Here is a 25,620-nt window from a genome sequence, read left to right on the forward strand (position 1 = left end):
ATGTATATCTGTATATGGTATGGTACATATGTACACACAAGCTTTATAAATCTTTCTTTCCATAAGCTTCAAACCATATTATTTGCATTATTTCATAAGTAGAATGTGGAGCTTGGGAAGACTTAAAGATCATCTAATATAAACTTTATATGTAATTGTTGATCAACTAAGTCCCAAAGAAATTAGATGACTTGCCCAAAGTCCTAAGCTACTGGCAGAACATAGATTATCAAGATTTTCCCTCTACCTCTATGGGTGCTCACAATTACAACATTAGGAGTTTAAAAGGAAAAAAATAAATTTGTGGTTCTTACTGATGTTGATTGCAAAAATGTGGTTCTGTGGCACTGAGAAGTCTTTAACACGATGTGTTGAAACAAAATCAGGTTTCATGGTTAAATGGCTAAGCTCCCTCCCTTTCTTCCTGCTTTAACTTTCTAAGAGGCTCACCACCAGCCTTTGTTTAAGAGCTCCTCTCATAAATCTTTCTCACTTCCCTACTCAATGTGATGCTAGAAACTCATAGGCAACTGCTAATCTCATTCTGCTGAAAACAGATTCTTCCAGAGTTGAAAGAGCATATTTTTGTATCCCAGTGACTATTTGCTTTTGTTTAACTTCAAGCACATCTTCTTGTTTCACATTCCTCCTTACATTAGAAATGCTACCAAGGAAAACTTACTGGTACCAGCTCTCAATCAGAAATGAACTTAGATGCCCTCATGTAAATCATCTTAGTCCTCACATTGATCTTCCAGCCAGTGAGGAAACTGATGCTCCACAGAATGTGCCAACTGGACCCAAGGGTCCAGCAGAGTTCAGCATTTGAACCCAGATCTGTCAGTACTACCTTATCCGCAAGCCTTCCCCAGGGCTGCGATGCATACCACAGTGCTCAATGAATGCTTGGGATACAGGAAAAAAGACTTTCTATACAATTTAGGGAGCAGTCACTTGCCAAAGCTTGGGAAGTCATTTTAAAAGCCCATAGGAAATTTATTCCAAATCTGTGGGGTGGGAGTGGGGAAGGCTAATAGATGAGGAATAACGGATGATAAAAATACTTGAAGGGGATATGAAGTTCCCATAACTACTGCCTAGATTTTGCTCTTTCAGAGCAATATGTCAGCGAGCACCTCTAGACATCTGAAATGGTTACTGAGATGTATGCATCTCTATGCAGGAAAACAAAGCTCTTTCAGGAGAATCCCAAATTAGAGTAATTTACCGGCCACCACATTACAGACTGTGATGGGACTGGATGGTGAATATGGCATCAGGCTCCTTGCTGAGCTCCCTGCAGATGGCTCATGGAGCTGCTCTCATGGTCAGCATCACAGTGGTCCTGTTGGCTTTGGGAAGTTTCAACTTGCCACACAAGTATCTTGCATCTCACCCCACCCCCAATGCCTGGTGCCCTTTCCATGTATGATGACTCCATGGGAGCTTCCACAGTCCTGCGAGCTTGCTGCCTGCTTTGCTAAGCCCTTTTCTACATGATTTGACTGATCTTCAGAGCAGTGCCCAGGAATGGTAAATCCAGGCATGTCAAAGCAACACTGCAGTATATAAGTATATTCTTGCTAAACTAATTTTTCCCCTGCCACTCTCAAAGCAATATAAACTTTGTTGTTCCTCCTGGATCTCAAATGCTTGTAATAAATTCTTTGAAATGTCAGTAATGTTGAACTGAGGGTTTTTAAAGGAGATTTTCTTTCTTTCATAAGAGAAAAAATTGTCCCTGGTAGAGTAGATGGGCAAATATATTTTGTTTATTTTATTCAGTGTTTAATACAGTTGGGTAAAGGGATTCTCGTTTCCCATCTGACCTCTTGCTGAATGAGTGGATCATGAATGAAGCCCTCAGTCTTTTGGATGGTAGCAGGAACAGAAATAAATGCTGAATCCTTCCTATCTTTAGAATAATCACGTGTTTAGCAACTTTATAAGCATGCAATGCATCTCCATCCGTATGTTTGATTTAGTCTGCACAATCACTCTCTTGATTTTGGAGTGGATTTTCCTATCTATCCATGATAGACAACTTTTCCTTGGTTTTCTGGTCCCAGAGGAAGCCCTGTGTATCCTTTGTGGATTCAATTTCCAAAAGTCCCTGTGGTCTGGCATACTCTGGGAGAATGATGTCTATGCTTCAGTAAAAATTGTAAGCCCTTCAGTAAAAATCATATGCCCAGAGCATTGTTGGCTTGCCATTATGTTCCAATTGAATCCATAGGTGTGGTATTTTAATCCTAGGCAAGGAGGAAGATGCACATTCAGTCCCTTCCTGTTGCACTCCTTTATCCAACATCTACTTGCTTTTCTACTGTGAATCTTTTCAAATTCAACTTAGACAGAACAATTCAAGACCTACTGAAATTCATGGTAGACAGAATGCCATTGATCTTGGAGAATAGTTACAACTTATACCGTGTGTAACAAGATTCAAGATGTTCTTCAAAACAGAATTAAGATGGATAAAAATCTTAATACAACTTTTCAAAACTAAAAAAATAAATGCTTCCAATTCATGGTGGATGAAATATCAGTCTCTGGCCATAAATGAAATGCAAATCAACACAATGCTGAATTTCCATCTCCCTCTAGTTAGAATGTCCCACATGGAAAGATCAGAAGGCATGGCCCTGTGTAACAGAGACAGAATTCCAATGCAGTCTTCTTGCATTAGTGTGAGTGGTAACCAAGCTTTATATTAGCAAATGCATACTTTTGCAAACACACTTTACACAGTCTTTTGAGCACCTTCACCTTTGAGGAGGTGACCACGCTCCTCATTCTTCATATAAGCCCAAATAGCTTTCTCACGCCTATTTCTACTGATCTCTCTCTGTCCCTCTGTTATTTATTAAAATATGAAATACAACAAGAAAAGGAAAAGATTATCATGCTTCCTGCCATGCAGGATGGTATGCAGAAGGCCAAGGTTAAATGCAGCATTTGGTTTTTTAAGCTTCTCTAATATATAGGTGTGGAAAAACAATCTGAGGCCAGAGCTTCTAGCAGTGCCACTCTGAGGATAAAAACTTGACTTTAATTTGGACTCTCTGGCTAAGATAAAATCTGCTGCTGCTATCATTACCCCACTTATGGTTGTCCCCTACTCTCTTGCCACTCTGCCATCCAGCTGAGTGGCAAGAAATTCACCTGACCTTGAAGAATGCTCAGAGAATCTTTAAGATGATCAGGGTTTTCAATAGATAATAAAATTCCAGATACCCACTAACATTCAGATGACAGCAGCATGGACCTATATACGGCTTTAGAAATCCACACTGCTGCAGATGAGATGCAGATGCAGAAGTAGAAGAGAGCTTTCAGCATTCTTCCTCAGTTGCCGGGTCTGGGGGCCATGCAGGCCCAGTCCATCTCCAGGCCACTCAGAAGGGACGATGCATGCCTTAGGGCTCTTACGGAATGCATGGGATGCCCCCAGATCAAATACAACCTCCCAGAGAACATTCTCAGGAGAAAAGAACCTCAGAGATAGTAGCAGGGAGGCATTTGTTTTGCTGTTGTTATGCTCAAGAGGTTTTCCCAAATTCAAATTTAAGCACTGGAATTAAAAAATGGTTGGTTGTGTTTTTGTTTTATTCCTATACAGGAATGATTACAACATGTTTTTTCCCTTCCAAAGTTTCTTCTACTTATTGCTTCCAATTTTCCTGTCTCTAACATACTCTAGATCTCCCATTTTCCCATCCTAGCTCAGGCTGTGGCAGAGGGGTTAGATATCCATCCAGATATGCAGAAGCCCATCCAGATGTGCAGATGTCCATCCAAAATCCAAGAGCTAAATCCAACCCCTTAAGGATCTTCTATCTGTTATACACGCGATTTCCATGAATTTGGTCTTGGGTTTTATACCCATAGCCACTGACTTACACTGCCTGCTTGGCTCCTATGCTTGCATTTTCTGCTTAGAACACCTTTCTCCTGGGAGGGAATGAAGGTACAAATGGGCAGTTCTTGAGCCTCAATGGAGAATCTACAGACAGACTGACTATGGCTAGCTTTTCTATACTCCCAAGAGAGCAAAACTAATGAGCAAAGTTATTCTGCTACTGTGCTTCTCAGAAGGAATAATACTTTAGACTTATGTCTGTCTTGAAACAACCTTGTTTTGAAAATGCAATCATTTCATGGAATTGGGTAAAAGAGTGAAATAAAAATATACTACAGTTTTACAGAAAAACCTGACGAGAGCTATTTGGGGACTTTTTTTTTCTTAAAAGTGTTACTAACAGCACAATTAATTTTTGTTCTTATGTTGATAAATGACTTCACCTCAAATATACCATCACAGTCTACTTTCATTTATTATTTTTTTCTGAAGACTTGATGGTATTGGTATAGATTTAGTAATAATTGTTTTCTTTGAAAAAATTTTAAGCAAAAGAGGCTTCTGAACTGTTTTCCTCTACATATACATTGTACCATTCTAAATGAATATTTCAGATGAATTTTGGATAATATGGGAAGATGAAGCCTGAATGAAAATGGAGGCTTGAAATTTTAACCTGCCATATGTGAATTTAGTTGATCTTTATTCTATTAATTATTTTCAAACAAAAACACTATTTTAGTCCCTCCCTAATGGTCATTACCTTTGAGAGTGAAGTTTCACTGCAGTTCCTTTTAAATAGTTCTCTTTTTTTAAAAGTTTAAGCATTCTATGCTATGCAAATTTGAAAACTCTTGCAGCTAATGTTTGAACAAGAATTTAAAACCATGAAATTTTCTATTTCTTTTAGATGTGCTTTGCAAGGAAAGGAAAAAAGTCCTTTATTTCTACTGATATAGACTTAATCAAAATGAATCCTAAATCTATTTGGTACCTAAAAAAAATTTGTACCACCTCACTCCATTGGTCATCCATCAAATCCACAGAAGTTGGTGTAGTACCGACGCTAACCCTAAACAGATAAAAAATTAGAGTATTTTCTCATGGTTATATGGAAAGTAAAACAAAACAAAACAAAACAAAATAGCTCCTAGATTTCCATGGGAAGTAACTCAACGAGGTTTTGGAACTGCTAAAATGCTGTCCTAATTCAGTAAAGATTGATAATGCCAGAGCTCTGAGATATCTTTTTCTTAATGGGAGAGAACGGTGGTCTAGATGCAATTGGGGTCACATCTAAGTAACATTCATTCCAACACATTTGTCCCTTTTGGTAATTTTTCTTGCTTTGTTGCTTGGGAAAGAGGAAGTGTTTAATCACACAGGATATAGATATATCTAATTTAACTAGTCTTTTAGAAATGGTGTTTTTTTAATGCTAGTACTGGAGCTTGAACTCAGGACCTTTCACTCTTGTTTGGCTTTTTCACTTAAGGCTGCTACTGTAGCACTTGAACCATACTCTGCTTCTGGCTTTTTGCTGGTTAGTTGGAGATAAGACTCTCATGAGCTTTTCTGCTCTGGGATGGCTTTTAAACCACAATCCTCAAATCTCAGCCTCTTGAGTAGCTAGGACTACAAGTGTGAGATGCCAACATCCGGCTAATTTAATTGCTTTTACAAAACATTGAAGTCATTCTTTGGCATAATGTACTAAATTCCAGATGCTGAAAACATTAGGATGCTACAATCATTCATTTTGTGTGTCTGCTTCTGTCTGCTCTCTCATTAGATACCTAGTGCCCACTGAAGACACCTGTAGCTTGTGCTCATTTCAGTGGCAGGCCACAGGCATTAGATTGTCTTGTCCTTGTAAGATTTGTAAAAATACATTTCAAACTAGACTCAGGAAAAAAATGTTTAAGTTGAAAGTTGCCCTAGCTCAAGTGCCCAGAAAAACAATTAACCTGTCACCCAAATGTCTTTATCTCCAGGAAGTCCTTGGGCTGTTTGGACAATCTGAGTTCAAAGAGATAAAACTATGGGACAACCAATAAAGTCAGTGCTAAAATATGAAGTTTTGAACCCACTTGCCTTTTGTGTGTGCACTAATCTGGGTTTTTGTTGTTGTTATTGTTGTTTGGCTTACCATGAATGCCATCTCTGCTGTCATCTGGGGCTTGGGGAGGACAAAGGAGGGGGCTATACCAGCATTTGTCATGAAACTATGAGGGGCTCATTCTGTTAGACATTATTGGTGTCAGGCAAGCACATCAAATCAAACCTTACTATGTAAATAAATGAATGTATGGTTTGACTGAACAATTAATTTCTAGATTTGATGTGTTAATATCAGAGTCATTAGATTTGAAAGTTGATTTGTTTTAAACACATCTAAATTAAGAATGGCTTTCTGAAGCTTAGTTATATATTCTTCGATGCTTGTCTCCATTCAACAAGAGTAGGTGAACCTGTGATTAATCTGGTATAGCTACTTTTAATGTCCTCAGCTTCACAATAATAAAGACAATTGATTGGCTATTTTCTTATTTTTATGAAGATGCATATTTGGTGAGGCTCTGGGCATGCATTTTGAGTACTTGTTAGACTGTGGAGTAATGGTTTAAATCTGGGACATACAACCAGGACAAAATTTCTTTGCCCTCCTAACCCCAGAGAGTCTTTAGAAAAATAAAAACAAAAGAGCAGAAAGTACTCAAGGTAAGACACTGTTGTATTCATAATACAGAGAAATAACCATCACAGCCTGGCAGTTCTCTACGGGGCTACAAAAGTGTGCTAGTAATAATTTTAATTGGATGCTATCTTTGCTGCCTTCAAAAAAGTATCATAAAATGGAATTATGACGGGCTACAAGTACACTTCCAGTGCGGGGCCTGGCACAGAAGGGGAGGGATAACATTTATCCTTCGGAGGGTGACATCCATGGGCTTCCATTTGTTTCTTGTACATGCATCCCTAGCCGCCTACAACTTCTTCCTCTTGCCTAAGCCTAAGAGATCAATTGGAATGAGACACTGGAAGTGGACTTAGCGCTCGGTGCTCCGAGCTTCTGGAGGGACGAAGGACCTACCTGGAGCGGGGTGGGGGGCGTGAGCGGCGATGGAAGGCCATGGCCTGGCGACTGGCTGGGTTTCTGAGCGGGACTTGAGCTCTGCCGCGTCGGAGAGGGCTGGTTCTGGTTCTGGGGTTGGTGCTGCTGGGACTGAGGCGTCTGCTGGAGCTGAGCGGGGGCTGGCAGCGGCTGGGAGGCAGGTGGTGGCTGCTGGGCTGGGCTGGGCTGAGGCTGGGGCTGGGAGGGAGCCTGAGGGGGGGGCTGTGGCTGCTGGCTGGCGGGCGGTGGAGGCGGCTGCTGCTGCTGCTGCTGCTGTTGCTGGAGCTGCTGGAGCTGCTGGAGCTGCTGCAGTTGGGAGTTCAGGGATGAGGTAGCTACAAGGAAAGAAGGAACATGGACTCAAACAAACATGACGGGACATCTTCCTGCGTGTCTCTGATGTGACCTGTGCCAGCCAAGGATCGGCTCTAGGAAAAGCTTGTCTCAGAGGCTGTCTGGAATGGAAGAGGATTGGGAAACCCTGGGAGTTAAACAAAAATCACTTCCTAGGTGAAAAATTTTATATCCTAAGCCCAGATTGTAACGCCTCAGACATTTCTCATCAAGGTAGTAAGCATTACTTTAAAAAATAAAAGCATTACTTTTAAAATGGAGAGTACAAGGGAGAGAGATTATCTTTAAGTACTTTCTCCTTCTCTTCCTTTCCATGCTACTTGCAAAATACACTGCGGCTTTCAAGATTTGATTTAGATTTTCAAAGTTCAACGAGTTTAATTCTTTTGGTAAATGCTTGACTGGAGTTCAGAACAGAACACAGAATTGTCATCTCCTTTCATCAATGCCATTAAGGGGATCATTTTCACTTACCTCCCCAGGTTTCTAAGACATCTTAGTTTCTACTGTGTGTGTGTGTGTGTGTGTGTATGTGTGTGTGTGTGTGTGTGTGTGTTTGAGGATAGTACAAATTTCTCTGTTTTGTAAATGCTTGCACTTAGTATTTATTTACCAGTTGATCAAAGAGACAGAGCTTCACAATGGAAGGGGCTTGGGTAGGTGACAGACAGCTGTACTGTGTGGTGAGTAGACACAGTACCACTTCAAGACTGGGGTAGGCGCTGAGAAGAAAAGCATGCTTAAAGACATTCTTGCTAGTTGGTGTCAGTGATTCACATCTGTTATCCTAGCTACTCAGCAGATCTGAGGACCATGGTTCAAAGCCAATCTGGGTAGGAAAGCCCCTGAGATTCATTTCCAAATAACTACTGTTGTGTGAAAGGCAAGAGTTGAGTGCAAGACTACAGGTATACTGAACACACATGGTTCTCATCTGTCAGAATAGCACAGAACGATTCTCCAGCAAGAATACAAAGCATAGTCTAGAAGTAACTGACAAACACCAAGCCACGGTCCTTCTTTACCTTAATCTTAGTCTAAAAATCTATCAAATCCATGGATAAATACATACAAGGATCAATACTGAATCTAGAAACCTTGACTGCAAAGTTTTCCTGTGGCTCTCTTACTTAGAATTAGTGAAAATTTACAAAGGCAATTAATTCCCATTTGCAGCTTAAATTTTATTTATTTATTAATTTTGCCAGTCCTTTGTCTTGAACTCAGGGTTTGGGCACTGATCCCCAAGCCTGTGCCTAAGGTTCACTCTCTACCACTTAAGCCACAGCATTACTTCTTTTATTTTTTGAGTAGTTTATTGGAGATGGACTTTTCTGCCCTGGCTGATTTGGGACCCTGATCCTCAGATCTCAACCTCCTAAGTAGGCCACCGGCTCCCAGCTTAAACATTTTTTCTTACATTTGATTTATAACCTTAAATCTGTGTTGTTTTTTTTTAAACTAATCATTTCCATTGGTACATATACACAATGGAATTCTATGCTTCTATCAGAAAAATGACCTTGCCCCATTTGTAAGGAAATGGAAAGACTTGGAAAAAATCATACTAAGTGATGTGAGCCAGACCCAAAGAAACATCGACTCTATGGTTTTCTTCATTGGTAATAATTAGTACATGTCTAGGATAGTCCTAGCAGAAGATCACAATAGCTCAATAGCTAGTACATATGAACACATAAGATGATGCTAAGTGAAATGAACTCCAAGTTATGGGAATAAGTGGTTTATCATTGTTGTTATTATTTTCAACATGCTATGTAAAAGTATGCCATTTTCTTTTGTCTTTCTTCCCCATGGTTTTACCCCTGATGTCACTGTAACTGATTTTAGTACCCTAGGTATTGTATATACATTTATCAAAAGTAGAGAAGGGAAGGAGAACATCAAAATGGAGAGACAAAGCATAAATGGCGAACCAAGGCAACAGCAACAATTACAAGACAATTTGCTATAAATCAACTGTACAACTGGGGGGGGGGATTGGGGAGAAGGGTGGGTGGGAGAAAAATGAGGGAGGAGGTCACAGGTTTGATAAGAAATGTACTCACTGCCTTATATATGAAACTGTAACCTCTCTGTACATTGCTTTCACAATAAAGAAATTAATTTTAAAAACTGCTCATTTTCTCAATCCACTATGGTATGGCCTGTGATATACCTGCCTTTGCACAGATAGAGTCTCAGAAAATATGTATACATTGAACCAGATATTAAGAGCTTCTTGAGAACTTTCTCTGTAGGGAAATTAACCAGTGGTTATTTTTGTAAAGATAAGAACCATTTTGTAAGATATATAGAATGTCAGTTAGGCACTGGCACTGTGCCAGGAAATATGTAGCATTTAAGAAGGAGATGAATACTGTTCTCAATGAGTTTGCAATCTGGGGAAATGTTGGAAATGTCTAAGGAAAGACACTAGTGTATATGAGGTTGGCATTGTACAACTGACTTTAGGGCCAAGAACCAGAGGACAGGGTCCTCAGTCAGCTAGAGAGGCCAAGGGAGCATTGATGATGACACTTTTGAAGGAGAAATTTAAGAATGAACTGAGAATCTAGAAGATTTTAATGAGACCTAAACACAGAGAATGCAGAGAGCCTGCCGGTGAAAATGATGGAATGATGTTTTCTCTCAGTTAGCCTTCTGTGGTTAAGTCTGATTGAACACTTTTAATATAGGTTTGTTGCAAGGAAGATGTAGCTGTATGGGTGAAACGATCCTGTGCCCACTCTGAGGGATAGCACGTCCCAGTTCTGTGATTCCTGGATACTCCTCGGGGCCTACGATGAGCCAGTTGGCCGGCAAATCTGCACAGGGACACGGAATCATGTGCAATCTGCAGATACAGCCAAGGGTGTGTCCTTCCTCAAGTATAAACCCAGGGTGTTCTAGGCTGTGTACTGTGACTCTAGAAGTAGATGATGGCCAGAAATTACCCAGTCATCCTCTCTGTTATCAGAACTTTGAAATGCAGATATAGTTTGTCATTTTCCCCTCTTTCTCATTTACAAAAACACATTTGATTGACCATCAGAGAACCAATCTCCATTGTGACCCCACAAGATCTTCTACAAGTTGGGGGAACTGGAAGGATAAAGCCTGACTGCCTTTTTTGGTAGAATGACAGACTTTGGGAACCTGATTACAGCTGCCTCTTACCTTATTCAAATCAAGCCTGTCTGAGTTTCTTTCAAGTGGGGGCACATATGCCAGCACTTAGTTCATGGTCGACTAGAACACTATACTGTTTTGTTTGGGTTAGAAAAGCATTTATCTAAGTCAGCACTTGGAAATAGGAAAGACTTGGGAATATTGGCAGATAAATATTGGCAGAAGAGTCAGAGCAGTAGACCGGAACCTACTAATGAGGCAGGGCCCAAAATGTGTCTTTGATGCTCTATGTCCAAGAGTGTGTGTGGCTTGGATATTTCTTTCCTGCAACAGTAGATTGACTGGTAAGGCATAAAAGTCATTTGAGTTATCTAAAATAATTTGTAAGAAAAAATAATGAAAAATAAAGATATTCATCTACGTAGTTGATGTGAAGAAACTCTGAAGGGAATATATAAGAATGTAACTCTGATCTAAAAAAACCCCAAACCCCTAAACCCAGGAATCCATCAAAGCCTTCTACCCAATAATATGAGCATGAAAACAAAACCTGAGAAAATGTGGTGTCTCCAAGTGACTCATTTTCTAAAGATTAATGAAATGTAGATGTAGAAAATGAAGAAAAAAATAAAACTAGGAAGGTTCAAGGGCTGATATGAACTACAAAGAATGTTTGTGGATAACATAATGCTTGTTGGTGTAAGGATGAAATACTTTGCTCTCTTCCCTGGCATCTATGTCTTAGTATGCCCATGTCTGCTGACTATACACTGCAGAGATCAATGTGAAATATGATATTCAAACCACAGTAATAGGAGCTATGAAAGAAGATGAGATGTACAGAAAAGTATTTCAAAAATATAAACACAATTTTGCAAAGGAAACAGAAAGTAAAATTCTATCAAATGTAGAATTTCCTTGAGCGAAGAGTGCTAAACAAACAACAAACCCAGGGTCTTGAAACTTCCCAAATAAATAGGAATCAAGAACCTTATACCACATCATTGGCCATAAAAGAAATGCATATCAAAAAAACATTGAGATTCTACCTCACACCACTAAGAATGTCCTTTATCAAGAAAACTAACAATAACAAATGTTGGAGGGGATGTGGCCAAAAGGGAACCCTACTTCATTGTTGGTGGGAATGTAAACTGGTTCAGCCACTCTGGAAAACAGCATGGAGATTCCTCAGAAGGCTAAACATAGAGCTCCCCTATGACCCAGCAGTCCTACTTTTGGGCATCTGCCCAAAAGACCACAGACAAGAACACACTAAGGCCACCAGCACAACAATGTTCATCGCACCACAATTTGTCATAGCTAAAATATGGAACCAACCCAGATGCCCCTCAGTAGACGAATGGATCAGGAAAATGTGGTACATATACACAATGGACTTTTATGCCTCTATCAGAAAGAATGACATTGCCCCATTCGTAAGGAAATTGAAGAACTTGGAAAAAATTATACTAAGTGAAATGAGCCAGACCCAAAGAAACATGAACTCTATGGTCTCCCTCATAGGGAATAATTAGCAGAGGTTTAGGCTAGTCACAGCAGAGGATCACAAGAACCTAATAGCTATGCCCCTATGAATGCATAAGATAATGCTAAGTGAAATGAACTCCATGTTATGGAAACAAGTGTTACACCACTGTTGTAATTATTTTCAACATGCCATGTGAAACTATAGCTTCTTTTGTTGATGATACTCTTGTATCCCCTTCTTGTGGTTGTACCTGCACTATCACTGTATCTCATCTGAGTACCCTGGATAATGTATATAATGTATATACTGCTATTAGAACTAGGGAAGGGAAAGGGAATATCAAAATCAAGAGACAAAGGATAAAAAGACAAACGACTCCAAAAGCAATACTTGCAAAACCATTTGGTGTAAACCAACTGAACAACTCATGGCGGGAGAGGGAAAGGGAAAAGGGGGAGGGGTAAATGAGGGAGGAGGTAACAAACAGTACAAGAAGTGTACCCAAGACCTAACGTATGAAACTATAACCTCTCTGTCCATCACTTTGACAATAAATAAGTATAAAAAATAATAAAAAAAAACTAAAAAAAAGAACCTTACACTTCCCAATCTGTTCACTTCAATATTTCAACTACAAATTAGACACCATTTCTTGTTTTTGATGTTTAAGGTTTCTTCAGTAAACTCCATTCTTACTGTTACACTGATATTAATCCTATACTACTGATAGAGATATCAGTATTATAATGGATGGAATTTATGTAATATTACTTCCAAAGCAGGGAGATGGAAGTCTGAAGTGTTTTATATATTGTGGGAGATTGGTTTCAGGTTCCAGGAACACATATCAAAATGTATAGATGTATACAAATGTATAGTAGTCCATATAAAATGGTTATATATATATATATATATATATATATTTCTGTATGTGTTACATCATCTCTAGGCTACATTTGCTCAAATACCAGGATTTTTATTTAGGACCCTGAGCTTGCTTGGTTTTCTTGCTTATGGCTAGTCCTCTACCACTTGAGTCATATCTCCAGACCAGACTTTTGCAGATGAAATCTGTTCAATTTCTTAGCTTTGGCTGGCTTCTAACTGTAATCCCCAGATCTCTGTCTCCTAGCAGCTGGATTATACTTATGAGCCACCAAGGCCTGGCTTCTAGCTTACTTTTGATACCTAATATAATATGAATGCAATACAGCTAGATAAATAGGTCATAATGACAAGAAAAAGAATGTAGAGTTTATCAGTGCAGATGTAACTGTTTTAAGACTTTTTTTTCTATCCATGATTGAGTGAATTTGCAGATGTGGAATCCATGGCTACAGAGGTGCTGATTGTACTGGGGACGTAAACAAAGTCCATGAATAATTTTGGAGAGATAAAAATACATCCTGTGCTTAACAAAGCACAGGAAAGAAAATGGTCCTTAACTACTAGAGAAAGTGTGATGGTTAACCATACTCTCATCTACATAATTACTCCTTTTAGAATCCCACTTCAGTATTTTCTTGAACTTTTCAAATTAAGCCTATGTGGGCACAGTTGGGAAAGTGGTGGATGGAATTCAAAAGCCTGATAGATAGGAACAACAACTTCTTACTCACTAGTGACGTTTACACAGCTCTGGGCATGTCTGTAGACAAGTAGGACCAACCAGAAGTGGGGAGAAAGTACAAAACCAGAAAAGCTTTTCTATCACAAAAAGGAGTGAGCCAAGGCTGCTTCTAAAAGTCAACCAGCCTCACGAGGGGCACATATTCTAACTGTCCACTGGAAAGTATCGTAACAGGTGACATTTGGGAGAGAATGTCCACCCTACAGGAACAGAGGGAGGGACTTGTCACTAAGGAAACACTGTAATTTCTCAGGGCCTGCCTGCCCATCAGACACCTGATCTTGTAAGACTTAGCTTCACATCTTGTCTCAAAGTCCACCCTTCAAGTTTGGGCCAGGCCAGTGTTTTCCCACATTCCTGGGGAATTAGCTATTATTATTGGCAATAGTCAGACACTAGAAAAATCCATGCTACCTCAAAGATGACTATCTGTGATCATCTCACATATGGCCAGTGCCCCAAATATTGCCACACATGTCCTTAGTCTGTCTCTCTCTGTCCCTCTGTCTCTGTCTCTCTTTGTCTCTCTATCTCTATCTTTGTCTCTGTCTCTGTCTCTCTCTCTCCATTTAGGGGAAAGATCTAAGGAGCTCTTAAAACATCCAGGGGAAACAAAGAGGAAAATATTTCCAATGACAACATCCTTACAAATTTCCATACACAGCCTGAGCCCCACAGGCCTTTTTTTTAGCTTGGTTGTTTTCATAAACCCTAGAAGCCTATCTCAAATTGTAGACCAGAATTACCAAGGGAGCTTGTTAGAAAAGAAAGTTCCAGAGAGCAGGGCAAAAATCTGCATTTTACAGAACTGCCCCATGGGATGGGAGCCATTGCTCCTGGGGCTTCTAGCAGCTCCTGCTGAATCCTTGTAAGGAAAGGGAGGGGGAAGCTTTTCCCTTCACCTTCTATAGGGCGGTCTGCTCTCCATTTCCCTCCATATGGGAGTGGATTTCATTTAAGCCACTTTTTTGCCATTAGGAAAAAAAAATGTAATGAAAGAAAAACAGACTCCTGGAAACAGGTGTTCTTTAATGCTTTCTTTTGGAAATGTATCAACTATGGCTGCCTTTGTTGACATGTTGGGAGAGCACGCTATGGAGGCACATTCAACAAGGGCTAAATCTGAGAGCAAACATGAGATTTCAATGTCTGATTACGTAGACCAGATGGAGAGTGAAAATGATTGATTGGAGGAGCAGAGTGAAGGAGTTACATCTGCCCATTGGTGTCAAAGAAGCCGAGGACTACAAGGGACAAATGCCTTCTAATTCCTCAGAGTCTCTCTATGGAGAGCTGACCTCTCCCTCATCTCTATCTGGAGATAGCCCAGGCTTCCCAAAATCTCAGAAAAAGAAAAGCAAGACAGCAAAAAACCACAAGGGAAATTATGGCTTAATTTTGAAGTTAGCAAAACTTAGATATCTTAGCATACTTTTTTTCTTAGGAAGTTGGACAGATATTTTGACAAAATGAAATCAGAAACTAAGTATGAGGAGGAAGACCAAAGGCCTGGACACTATTATCTAGGAGAGCAACTTGTGCCCACCCCCACCCCTCCTGCCCCCAGATGCCCTTTGTTCTAGACAGGACCCATTCAGGTCAGCATATTATGGCTCTAGGTGAAAATTTAGAAAAAAGGGAGGATTTCAAAGAAACAATAAGATCATTAACCTTTGGAAGGCATTTGAGAATATGGAAAGAAAGACCTATACACTTTAGGAAAATCAAAATCTGTCTGGGAAAGTCACAACCCACATACAAAGCAACAGTTTCAAATTAGAACACGAAATCATGGAGCCTGAAGAAGAAAATGGAATGGATTTGAGCTAAAGAAAAAGCAAAAGGTTAAAAGGCGGTAGCCATGGCCTAAGAGGGGAAACAGGGGACTTCAGGCAAGACAAACAATATTACTGTTTGATTTCAAACTGAGATCCTCAGATCTCAGCTTCCTGAGTAGCTAGGATTACAGGTGTGAGCTACTGGGACCTGGCTGTGTGGTTACATTAAAAAAAATAAAACTATAGTTCATGTTTATTGATATACGATATCTTGGGGATTTTTTCTTCTTTTATTAAAGTAGAAGTAAAGTTACATTCACTCAAAAGTGAAGTTAAGAATATGTGTGAAAGGAAGATGTATGCTCATTTTATATTTGCCTACTAATAACATAATAACATAATTTGCTTTTAATTTAGCAAACAAAGCAAGATGTACCTGGCTTTTGAAGCATCAACATTTGCCTTTCACTTCAAATGAAGATTTTATTTTTGCAGGAGAAAATATTACAGGCACGTCAATGGCTACCATGCTTGGTTTAAACACAACACTGTGTTCACTCAAATTTCTTTTAGGCTATAGACACATGGGCAGTGCTTATTTTCATGGCTGATTTCATCCATCCCTTTTACCAGTATGGGGATTATTCCCTACAGCTATTCTCCAGTGATCTGTCAGGTCAGATTAAAAAACTTAAGTGACAAAGATGTGGTGGCTGATTCCTTAGGAGTGTAGAGCAATAGATTTCCCTTTAAGAATGACTGCATTCTTCTCTTCTTCATTTCCCTGATAGCACTGCAAACCTTCTTATCTGAGATGAACCTTACTTAAACTCCCTAAGTAGGCAATTCAGTTTTGTTCCTGGACAACAGCTGTACAACTGCAGGGTTGCCTAAAGAGCTTCTTCTTCTTCTTCTTCTTCTTCTTCTTCTTCTTCTTCTTCTTCTTCTTCTTCTTCTTCTTCTTCTTCTTCTTCTTCTTCTTCTTCTTCTTCTTCCCCTTCCCCTTCCCCCTCCCCCTCCTCCCCCTCCTCCCCCTCCTCCCCCTCCTCCCCCTCCTCCCCCTCCTCCCCCTCCTCCCCTTCCTCCTCCCCCTCCTCCTCCTCCTCCTCCTCCTCCTCCCCCTCCTCCTCCTCTTCCTCCTTCTCCTCCTCCTCCTCCTCCTCCTCCTCCTCCTCCTCCTCCTCCTCCTCCTCCTCCTCCTCCTCCTCCTCCTCCTCCTCTGCTTGTTTGTAGAGTAGAGTAAGTACATCCTCCCACTTCACAGGAGAAGAAATCTAAGACCTGAATCTAGGACCACATTTATCCTAGTTTTGCTTGACCATCACCTTAAACAATAATATTTCTTTTCTGTTTCCTTCCTTCCTTCCTTCCTTCCTTCCTTCCTTCCTTCCTTCCTTCCTTCCTTCCTTCCTTCCTTCCTTCCTTCCTTCCACTGAAACTTGAACTTAGTACCTGAGCCTTTCACTCATTGGCTGGTGTTCTACCAACTGAGTCATGTTTCCAACCATAACATTTCTTTTAAACAACATTTCTTTTATATTTTGAGGTAGCTGAACTAAAATAAATCCAGTCTTCTCTTGGTTACTGCTAGGACAGTGAGAGAAAGAAAGGGAAGTTGTGGTAGGTAGAATGCACCTATAAATCTATAAATGAATATACTGGGTGGTATGCAAGTGGTTTCAAATGAATTAACTCAAGTATCACAGATTCTATGGAAAGCTCAAATAGTCTAATTCTTTAGAAAGACTAAGTCAAAGCCCAACAAAATAACTATCAGGAGATGGATACTTGTAGGGGTGGGGGTCAATGGGAGAGAGGTAGATGAATGAAGGGAAAAAGAGGGCTAGAATGCAGGCAAGAATTCATTGTATATACCACAAAATTGAGAAAAATAAGGGAAGGAGTGGGTGGAAAGGGGTGAAGATGTTGAAGGGATGACTCATTTCAAGATGCATTGCATATCCCCTTGTTAAATGGCAAAAACTCCAACACATAAAATTTAAGAAACCTCAATACAGCTGGGAATATGGCCTAGTGGCAAAAGTGCTTGCCTTGTATACATGAAGCCCTGGGTTCGATTCCCCAGCACCACATATATAGAAAAGGCCAGAAGTGGCGCTGTGGCTCAAGTGGTAGAGTGCTAGCCTTGACCAAAGAGAAGCCAGGGACAGTGCTCAGGCCCTGAGTCCAAAGCCCAAGACTGGAAAAACAACAACAACAACAACAACAACAACAACAGAAACCTCAATACATAAAACTTAGGAAAAACGAGGGAAGGATTGGGTTGGGAGGGGTAACAATGGTCAAGATGCACTGTATTCTGAAATTGCTTTGTTGAATGACAACTCTTTTGTACAACTACTTAAAGAGAGTAAAAATATTTTTTTTAAAAAGAAAGAAGTTTTGAATATCGTGACTTAGAAGTAACCCCCCTTTCGCCATCCCTTTCTATCACTAGTCATTGGTTCGTGTGAGTCACATGGCACTACTCAAACACAAGGAGACAGGAAGTGCTACCCTACCCACTTCAAAAACAGAGAGAAGGAATTTCGAAAAATATGGAGGATAGCCTGAATGGTCCTCATATAGGCCTCTCAGCAAGTGTCCATTTCTTTTAGTTCAACCTCATTATGCCTAGGCTGAATCAGTAAGAGCCTATTAATTGGCCTCTGTATCTTTCCTCTTGCCTTTTCTTCCTTACTCACTGTATCAGTTATCTTCCAGCCATGTTCCAAGTTCTCAGCTGCCACTGAAATAGTTATTGCACTTTATTTTCTAGCTCCCACAGTCAGGAATCATACCAGAATACTCAGCCCCAAATTGGGAAATGACTGGGCTCTGGTTCCAATTCACTTTCCAGCCTCAGCCTAACCTCTCTGAGAACCCTCATTTCTAGCCCAGCAGTAGAAGTTTGTATTGTGGGGATGCACTGAACCTGTGGACAGGAGCACTCCCTCCCCCACTTAACAGAAACAGGACTTTAAAAAACATTGGTGGCTCACACCTGTAATTCTAGCTACCCAGGATTGGGGCTGAGATCTGGGGAACACAGTCACCTGGCAGGAAAGTCTGTGAGACAGCACCAAAAAGCGAGAAGTGGAGCTGTGGTTCAAGTGGTAGAGCACTAACTAGCTTTGAGCAAAAAATCTCAAGGATAGCACCCAGGCCCTGGGTTCAAGTCACAGGACACACACACACACACACACACACACACACACACACAGTGTGAACTGGTCAGCAGCATTGAAAAGCAACATCAGGAGAGCCCCTACAACATAGAAATTGTGCATTTTTTCTTTAAGAAACCATTCAGAAGGTTTGCCATCTTAGCTTTATGGGGGATCTGGAGCTGAGTAGCAGCTGCCCCTCCGGTGCCTAGTACAGGCAGCCAGAACGAATTGCTCTTCTCCGCCCACCCACGAGGGGATGTCACATCATGCCTTGCGCTACAGTTAATAATATGTTCCTCTCTGGTTGCTTCGTTTTTGCCAAATAGCTTCCTAAGAAAAGTAATTATTTTTCATTCAGGGTTCTGTTTTCCTGTTTTGAAATATTCCTGCTTTCTCTCTCAACAACCTGTGTCTGGTAGAGGATAACAAAGTAGTTTGCAATGATCATGAGAGAAAACTCTGATAAGTCATTTGTTAAGTGTGTGTGTGTGTGTGTGTGTGTGTGTGTGTGTGTGTATGCCAGCTCAAGGCTGGCACTCTACTACTTAAGTTCAACTTCTATATTATATCATTTTATTTTTTAATTAAGAATTGATCTTTAAGTAGTCAGTTTTTAACTTTAGCTTCTTCTTGCCTAACAAGTACCAAATGTTTTTTCTGCTTTGATTCACAAGAGAAGCAATACCATGGGAGAATTCCTGAGATTAAACACACTCACTGCTCAGGTTTCTAGGTGACCACATTCAAATAAGGAGTCCTTTGAACATTTGTGGAGCTGCAATTGACTTTGAAGAATGTTCTAGATTTATTTATTTAAAAAAAATCAAAGAGAAAAGGACAGCTTAGAAAGCCAAGGGAGATGATCTGGATAAACAGAGAAATACTTGGGGTGGGTTTGAAATGGACAGATTAAGTCATAATCATAGATGAGGGAAAAATGTCACGCCAACCTAGGCTGACCCAAATTCCATCCAATCTGGGTAGAAATACAACAGAGCAGGTGGATTAAAGGGTTGGAGGTGAAGGTAAACTTTTAGAATGTCTGGGCTGGCAGGATGTGAAAGGCAGGCAGGTATGAGAAATGTATGGCCTGGTGAGCACGTGTTTGGGAAGAACAGAATTGCAATGTTGGCACAGGGCCCCACAGGCAGGGGCCATCTTCCCATGAACACACTCCATCACTTGCATTCAGCAAATGTGGGCTCTGTTCATGACAGACCATTGAGTTAAGCACAGAAGGAATGGCCCAAATTCCCAAGCATTGATAGCAACATAATACTTATTGAGCCTTTATTATTGTCATTTTTCTCTCCCTCTCTTCTTCTCCCTTCCTTCTTTCCTTCTTTCCTTCCTTCTTTCCTTCCTTCCTTCCTTCCTTCCTTCCTTCCTTCCTTCCTTCCTCTCTTCCGCCTCTCCCCTCTTCCTCCCCCTCTCCTTCCTCCTCCCCCTCCCCCTCTGCCTCCTCCTCTCCTGCTCTTCCCTCCCCTTCTCCTCCTTTTTGGTGCTGGTCCTGGGGCTTGAACTCAGGGCCTGGGCACTGTCTCTGAGCTACTCTTGCTCAGGCTAGCACTCCACCACTTGAGCCACCACTCTACTTCTGGCTTCCTGGTGGAAAATTGGAGAAAAGAGTCTCACAGACTTTCCTGCTGCAAAGTCTGGTTTCAAGCTGAGATCTCCAGCCTCCTAAGTAACTACTGTTATAGGCATGAGCCACTGGTACCCTGCTACTATTTCTTTTTAAAGAGCTACTTATGATAGTACAAGTAACTTAAAAAAATCCCCATAGTAATTTATTACATCTTAGCTTTTGCTCATAAATTATTAAGCCTGAAAAATACTATTGGCACAAAAACTGAGTTGTATATATATATCTTCATTTGTTCAGGCAATATCGATTTACCAAATGACTGCTATGTTGCAGGCACTGTGATGACTTCCAAGCAAATTTGGACTATCAAGGAAAAAGTTGCTCACATTAGACAGGCCTATTGTGTGGGAGGGTGAATCCTTTTAATAGAACATTAGCCAAGGCCAGCTGATTTCGAGGTCCAGCCTAGTGGGAATAAGTTGATTTACATGCTACCAATTTAGAGGATCCATTGGGAAATTTTGTTCTCTCCAATGCACTGAAGACTTGGTAAAGCAACTCGGCAAGTCTTGTTTCTTTCTTTTATAAAGGTTGACTTGCTGCTGAGGAAGGGGTCTGTGGGAGTGATTCCTGCCCTGGATGAAAGCATCTTGCTAAATCTGGAGAGAAGAGAAATGAACTCCTGGCTCCCCTATGGGAAGGCCACTAGCGCAGCCCGCTTTCAGATACAGACATATTTACATTAATAGTGAACTCTTGCTCTTGCCTGTGGACCTTCTGGGTATGCCCCTCACAGTTCACATGCTAGCATTAAAGGCAGTGGGTATTCCAAAAGATTCAAATGCACATTACTCAGTTCTTTTCCCATCTGCTATTAGTAGATGCTTGATATAATCAAGTTCTATTTGGAAATGCATAATTGCAATAACATTTCATTATTCACCAGTCACCACAGCAAAGTAGAACAATTGGCTGAAGGAATTCACTACTTCATCTTCCCCGCCCCCCCCCCTCCCCCATCAGTTGTGGGGCTTGAACTCTGGACCTGGGCACTGTCCCTGAGCTCTTTCAGCTCAAGGCTAGTGTGCTACCAATTGAGCCACAGTGTCACTTCCAGTTTTCTGGTGGTTTATTGGAGAGAAGAGTCTCACGGACTTTCCTGCCCTGACTGGCTTTGGACCATGATCCTCAGATCTCTGCCTCCTGAGTATGTAGGGTTATAGGTGTGAGCCATACACCGGCTACTTCATCTTTGAAATAGACACAATCCTAAGCTGTATAATAGCATTTTGGTTAATGATGGACTGCCTACACAATGTGGTAGTGGGGTATGAACTCGGGGCCTTGTACTTGTTAGGCAGGTGTTCCATCAATTGAGCCACATGTCCAGCTCTTTTTGCTTTATTAATAGTTATTTAATAGAGACTTGTTTTTGACTCAGGGCTAGCCTGGACTGTAATTTTCCTATTTGTGCTTCCTGGTGGCATTTCATTAGCGGAGGAGGAGGAGGGGGAGGAGGAGGGGGAGGAGGAGGGGGAGGAGGAGGGGGAGGAGGAGGAGGAGGAGGAGGAGGAGGAGGAGGAGGAGGAGGAGGAGGAGGAGGAGGAGGAGGAGGAGGAGGAGGAGGCCACCAATTCAGCAGAGGACATTTCATTGGTTGGCAGAGTAAGGAGGAAGAACAGGTCAGCTTATGATGGGGCATTTCATTGGCTGACAGAATAAAGAGAAAGAAGAGGTCAGCTGCAGATGGGGGCATTTTTACTGGTGGGGCAGTGAGAAGAAGGACAGGGCATTTCACTGATTGATGTAGTGAGGGAAAGGCTGGCTAAAGATAGGGCAGAGAACTCTGCTATGGTTCTCTCCCTTGGCTTGTGACTCTTATATTTCCATTTGCCTTTTATTGAGCCAAACCCATGAGTCTTGGCTGAGTAACATTTTCCTTTATCCTCATGTAGTATACACTGACATGTACTGGTGTTTTCTTAATTTTGAAAGGAATTAGTTCATTTTATAATGCATCTTCATTTTGGTATTTGAGGTTTGGGTTTCAGTCTCAAAATTGATCATGAAAAGATGAGTTTTTAAAGTTGAATCTTCTTAAATGAATAAAGAAACAGGCATTTGTGTGTAAACCAGTAAGCATGCCCCACCCCCGCCTTTTACCTACCGCTGTTGTTTCCTAAGTGTTTGTAATGCGTTGAAATGTATGTACTTAGCTACTTTTCAATCTTGTAAGGCTTCTTTTTCTTTTTGTTAAGGTTTTGATCCAATGCACAGATCTGAGAGGCTTCCTATCCTTTACAAGACTTCTTCCCTTTTTTTCTTTTTCTCCTCATTGTGAAGCATTGTGCTGTGGAGTAGTGTGCTCTGGAGTGCCCTAGATTCTGAGAATTCAGAGTGAAAGTCCAACAGTAACCTTCAGCTTGCCTTTTCCGAGGGTTACATGAGCCTTTTGTTATGTGACCATATCATTCAAAAGAGTGAAATTCTCTACAGCTTATCTGCCATTCCACCTGGAAAACCCTCTTTGAAGTGGATGGGGCTCTGGTCAGCCAAGGGCCAGACATACCATAGGAGAATTAAGCCTTGTACGATAACAGGTATAAAATGACACATATATGTGCATTTCTTATCCGTGAGGAAAGGTTTGAAAGGCTGCAATTTAGCTACCTGATGGTGCCTTCTGGAGGAGCTCTTTGGAAGAAAAGAGTGTGAACTCGCCCATTTATGTAAGTCACATTCTGTGTCATGTCACCCACTTGTGTATGGTTGTTGGATAAAAGCTTCCATTGTCCAGGAGAAGTAACCTTGTAAAAATGACAAGAGTGGGCTTTCTCTATGTTTATGCAATTAAAATCATAACCTTGACATTATATGAGCCCTTTGGCTTTCTTTATATGTCCTTTGGTTTTCTTTATATATCTTTTAGTTTGCAAACCTGAGGATTTATTTTATATTTTTAGTGTATGGAGTATCTGTAGACAGAGAGTCTTTTGCTTGTGTCATTTTTATGGGACAGACATGGGGACTGGCTCTCCCAGCTGGTAGCTATGGCCCTTGATTTGGGTTTCCTTCATCATCTCTATCTAGTATCTCATTTCTTTCAGGAATCCCTTTCTCATTCTGTCCTGGCTGTTGTGAATGGGTTGGTTAGAGGGGAGGGAGAGGGAAGAGAGAGGGGCTGCCAGTGACCCTTGGCCCTTCCAAGAATGGAGTCCCTCCACAGAATAGCTCTGGTAGGTAGGCTCTTGTCACTCATGGCAGCTCCTGTATTGTTCCTTGAAGATAATTCCTGGGACCATTTCCAAGTCCTGGTTTTCCTCAAATGCAGTCGAGCCTTCAATCTTTGCCTCTAACCTGTGCCTAGGCTTCCTCTCTTTGTGTATTTTATCCACATGGGGGTGGGGACTCCAAACAGGGTGGATGACAGGAAATACACCTTCAGTGGCTGCCTGTCAGTGACATACTCTTTAAAAAAGCCTCCCACAGTTGGTGTGCTTGTAGTCACAGGAATCCCTCAGAAACTCGGGAAGGGGCTTTAGCACAACCAACTTGATGTGTGTTTTCCTCACATGCTCTAACACGTGTTTCCTCCCACACTGGAGCTATGCTTGGATGTGTGCTTTGTCTCTTTCCACTTTAGTTTCCCCTCCTGTCTTTCCTTTGGTCAGGTGATACTTGAGGTGGCTGTGGGCATTGGTGGAGGCAGTTGAGATGGGGAAATATTTAATATTGGTCTAATTGGATGTCCTTATGCAATTTGTACTTTCTCCTATGAGCAGTTCAGTCACTGCCAGAAGGGTGTTATTCCGTATTCCTACCATGAGTCTTTGTGGCACTGCCTGGCACCCCTCCTCCCAGGATCTTGGCATTGGTGGCAATGTGGGACTGTGACTGATTTAATGCGTCAGGTTATTTTGATTTGGGAATCTCATTTCTATTTGTTAGAGACTGGAAACTTCAAATTTCATTCATCTACATAGGGTTTCATAGACTAATATTGCAAATGTAACATTTCTTCCGATAGTTAAGTTATGAAGGGGGAGAAATATCAATGAGAAGTATTAATAAAAGAAATAAAATGGAGTCTTGTCTGGGACAGGAGGACAAAGATCTCAGGATTCTAGTCCAACAAAGAAAACCATCTACTGAAGCTTTTGAAATATAAGTTTTAGCTTATTTCTGATTTCTTTTATGAGCATTCAGTGGAAATCACATGCATGACAACTCAGGCGTCAGGCTTCAAGATGCTCTTAGCACATTGAAGAATGTTAGCAAAGGTTTGTTTACCACCCTGCATTTCCACAGAGGAATAACAGTGCTAATTTAAGCCAACCATTTCCCTTCAGTTATGTCTGTGTTTTCTCATTGGAAGGGCAGCCAGGGGGCGGGGCTTGCTACAGCTGTCTTCACATGTAAATACCATGTCTCAGCAATTCAATCAATCCAAGTTGAGGCTGGCAACTATTAACAGAGATGAAGCATCTGGGTCACATCTGTAAATGCACCATCATTGTGGCCTGAGCATCTGACCATTCTCATTTAATAAAGCCAACACACATTTAGAGTCCTGCCCTGATTTATTTTTTTAACCTGTTAAGAGTTATATCAAAAACATTTCTGAGTTACACACACTTTCACTTAAACATATTGGAGATATGAAGATAAGAATTGTCATTGATAAAGATTTTATTTTATTTATTTTTTATTTGATAGTACTGGGGTTTGAACTCAGGGCCCCAGCCCTTGTCACTGGTAATAGAGTAAGAAGTATAAAACTAGGGACATTAACCTGATTAATTACAAGCCCTTGGACAAATTACTTGATACCCTTAAGCACTAACTTTTCTAAGAAGAAAATGATGAAGCTGGGGGCATGGCTCAAGTGGTAGGGAATCTGTCTAGTAATCCCTGAATTCAAATCTCAATAGCACCAACACAAAATAAAATGAGGTGAAGTCTGTCTGTGAGTTTATCTCACCACTAAATAGTCAACATTGGTGGTTATTATTTTGACCTAAAAGACACATGTTGGATTTTTAATCAAACACATTTCCTTCCACTATATATTATTGAAGAACAAAAATGGTTATCTATTTGGCAGTACTGGAAGTTTGAATTCAGGGCCTAGTGCTGCTAGGCTGGTGCTCTACCACTGAATCATGTCTCCAGTCTGCTTTTCATAGAAATTTGGTCTTTTCTGTTTTGGTTGTACCAGAGTTTGAACTCGGGCCCTCACACCCATTGACTTACTCAGCTGGTATTATACCACTAGAGCCACACTTCCAGCCCTGCATTTTAGCTGTTTTTAAAAAAATAGACTTTCACAGATTTTTTTTTTTGACCGGGGCTGGCTTCTTCTTCTTCTTCTTTTTTTTAACTTGTTATGAATTCATACTTTTATTATTGATTTGTAAGAATATTTTATATATTGAAGAGTAATTCATAGTTTGCTATTTTTGGTCCCAGAGTGAGTAAATTAGATTCAGTGAAGTAGAC

At 40.8% G+C, this 25,620-nt stretch overlaps 1 protein-coding gene across 2 annotated transcripts in view; it reads right to left on the reverse strand.

The window, feature by feature from the left end:
• The window catches only part of Pou6f2 (POU class 6 homeobox 2), a 386,522-nt gene that overhangs the window by 108,936 nt on the left and 251,966 nt on the right, over window positions 1–25,620 (reverse strand). For both annotated transcript variants that reach the window (XM_048337791.1, XM_048337792.1), the window contains one exon: window positions 6,957–7,312. In XM_048337791.1, coding sequence (XP_048193748.1) covers window positions 6,957–7,312 — 356 coding nt within the window. The remainder of the gene's footprint in view (window positions 1–6,956; window positions 7,313–25,620) is intronic.

Source organism: Perognathus longimembris, chromosome 2 (genome assembly GCF_023159225.1).
Source record: "Perognathus longimembris pacificus isolate PPM17 chromosome 2, ASM2315922v1, whole genome shotgun sequence".
Taxonomy (NCBI): Eukaryota; Metazoa; Chordata; class Mammalia; order Rodentia; family Heteromyidae; genus Perognathus; species Perognathus longimembris.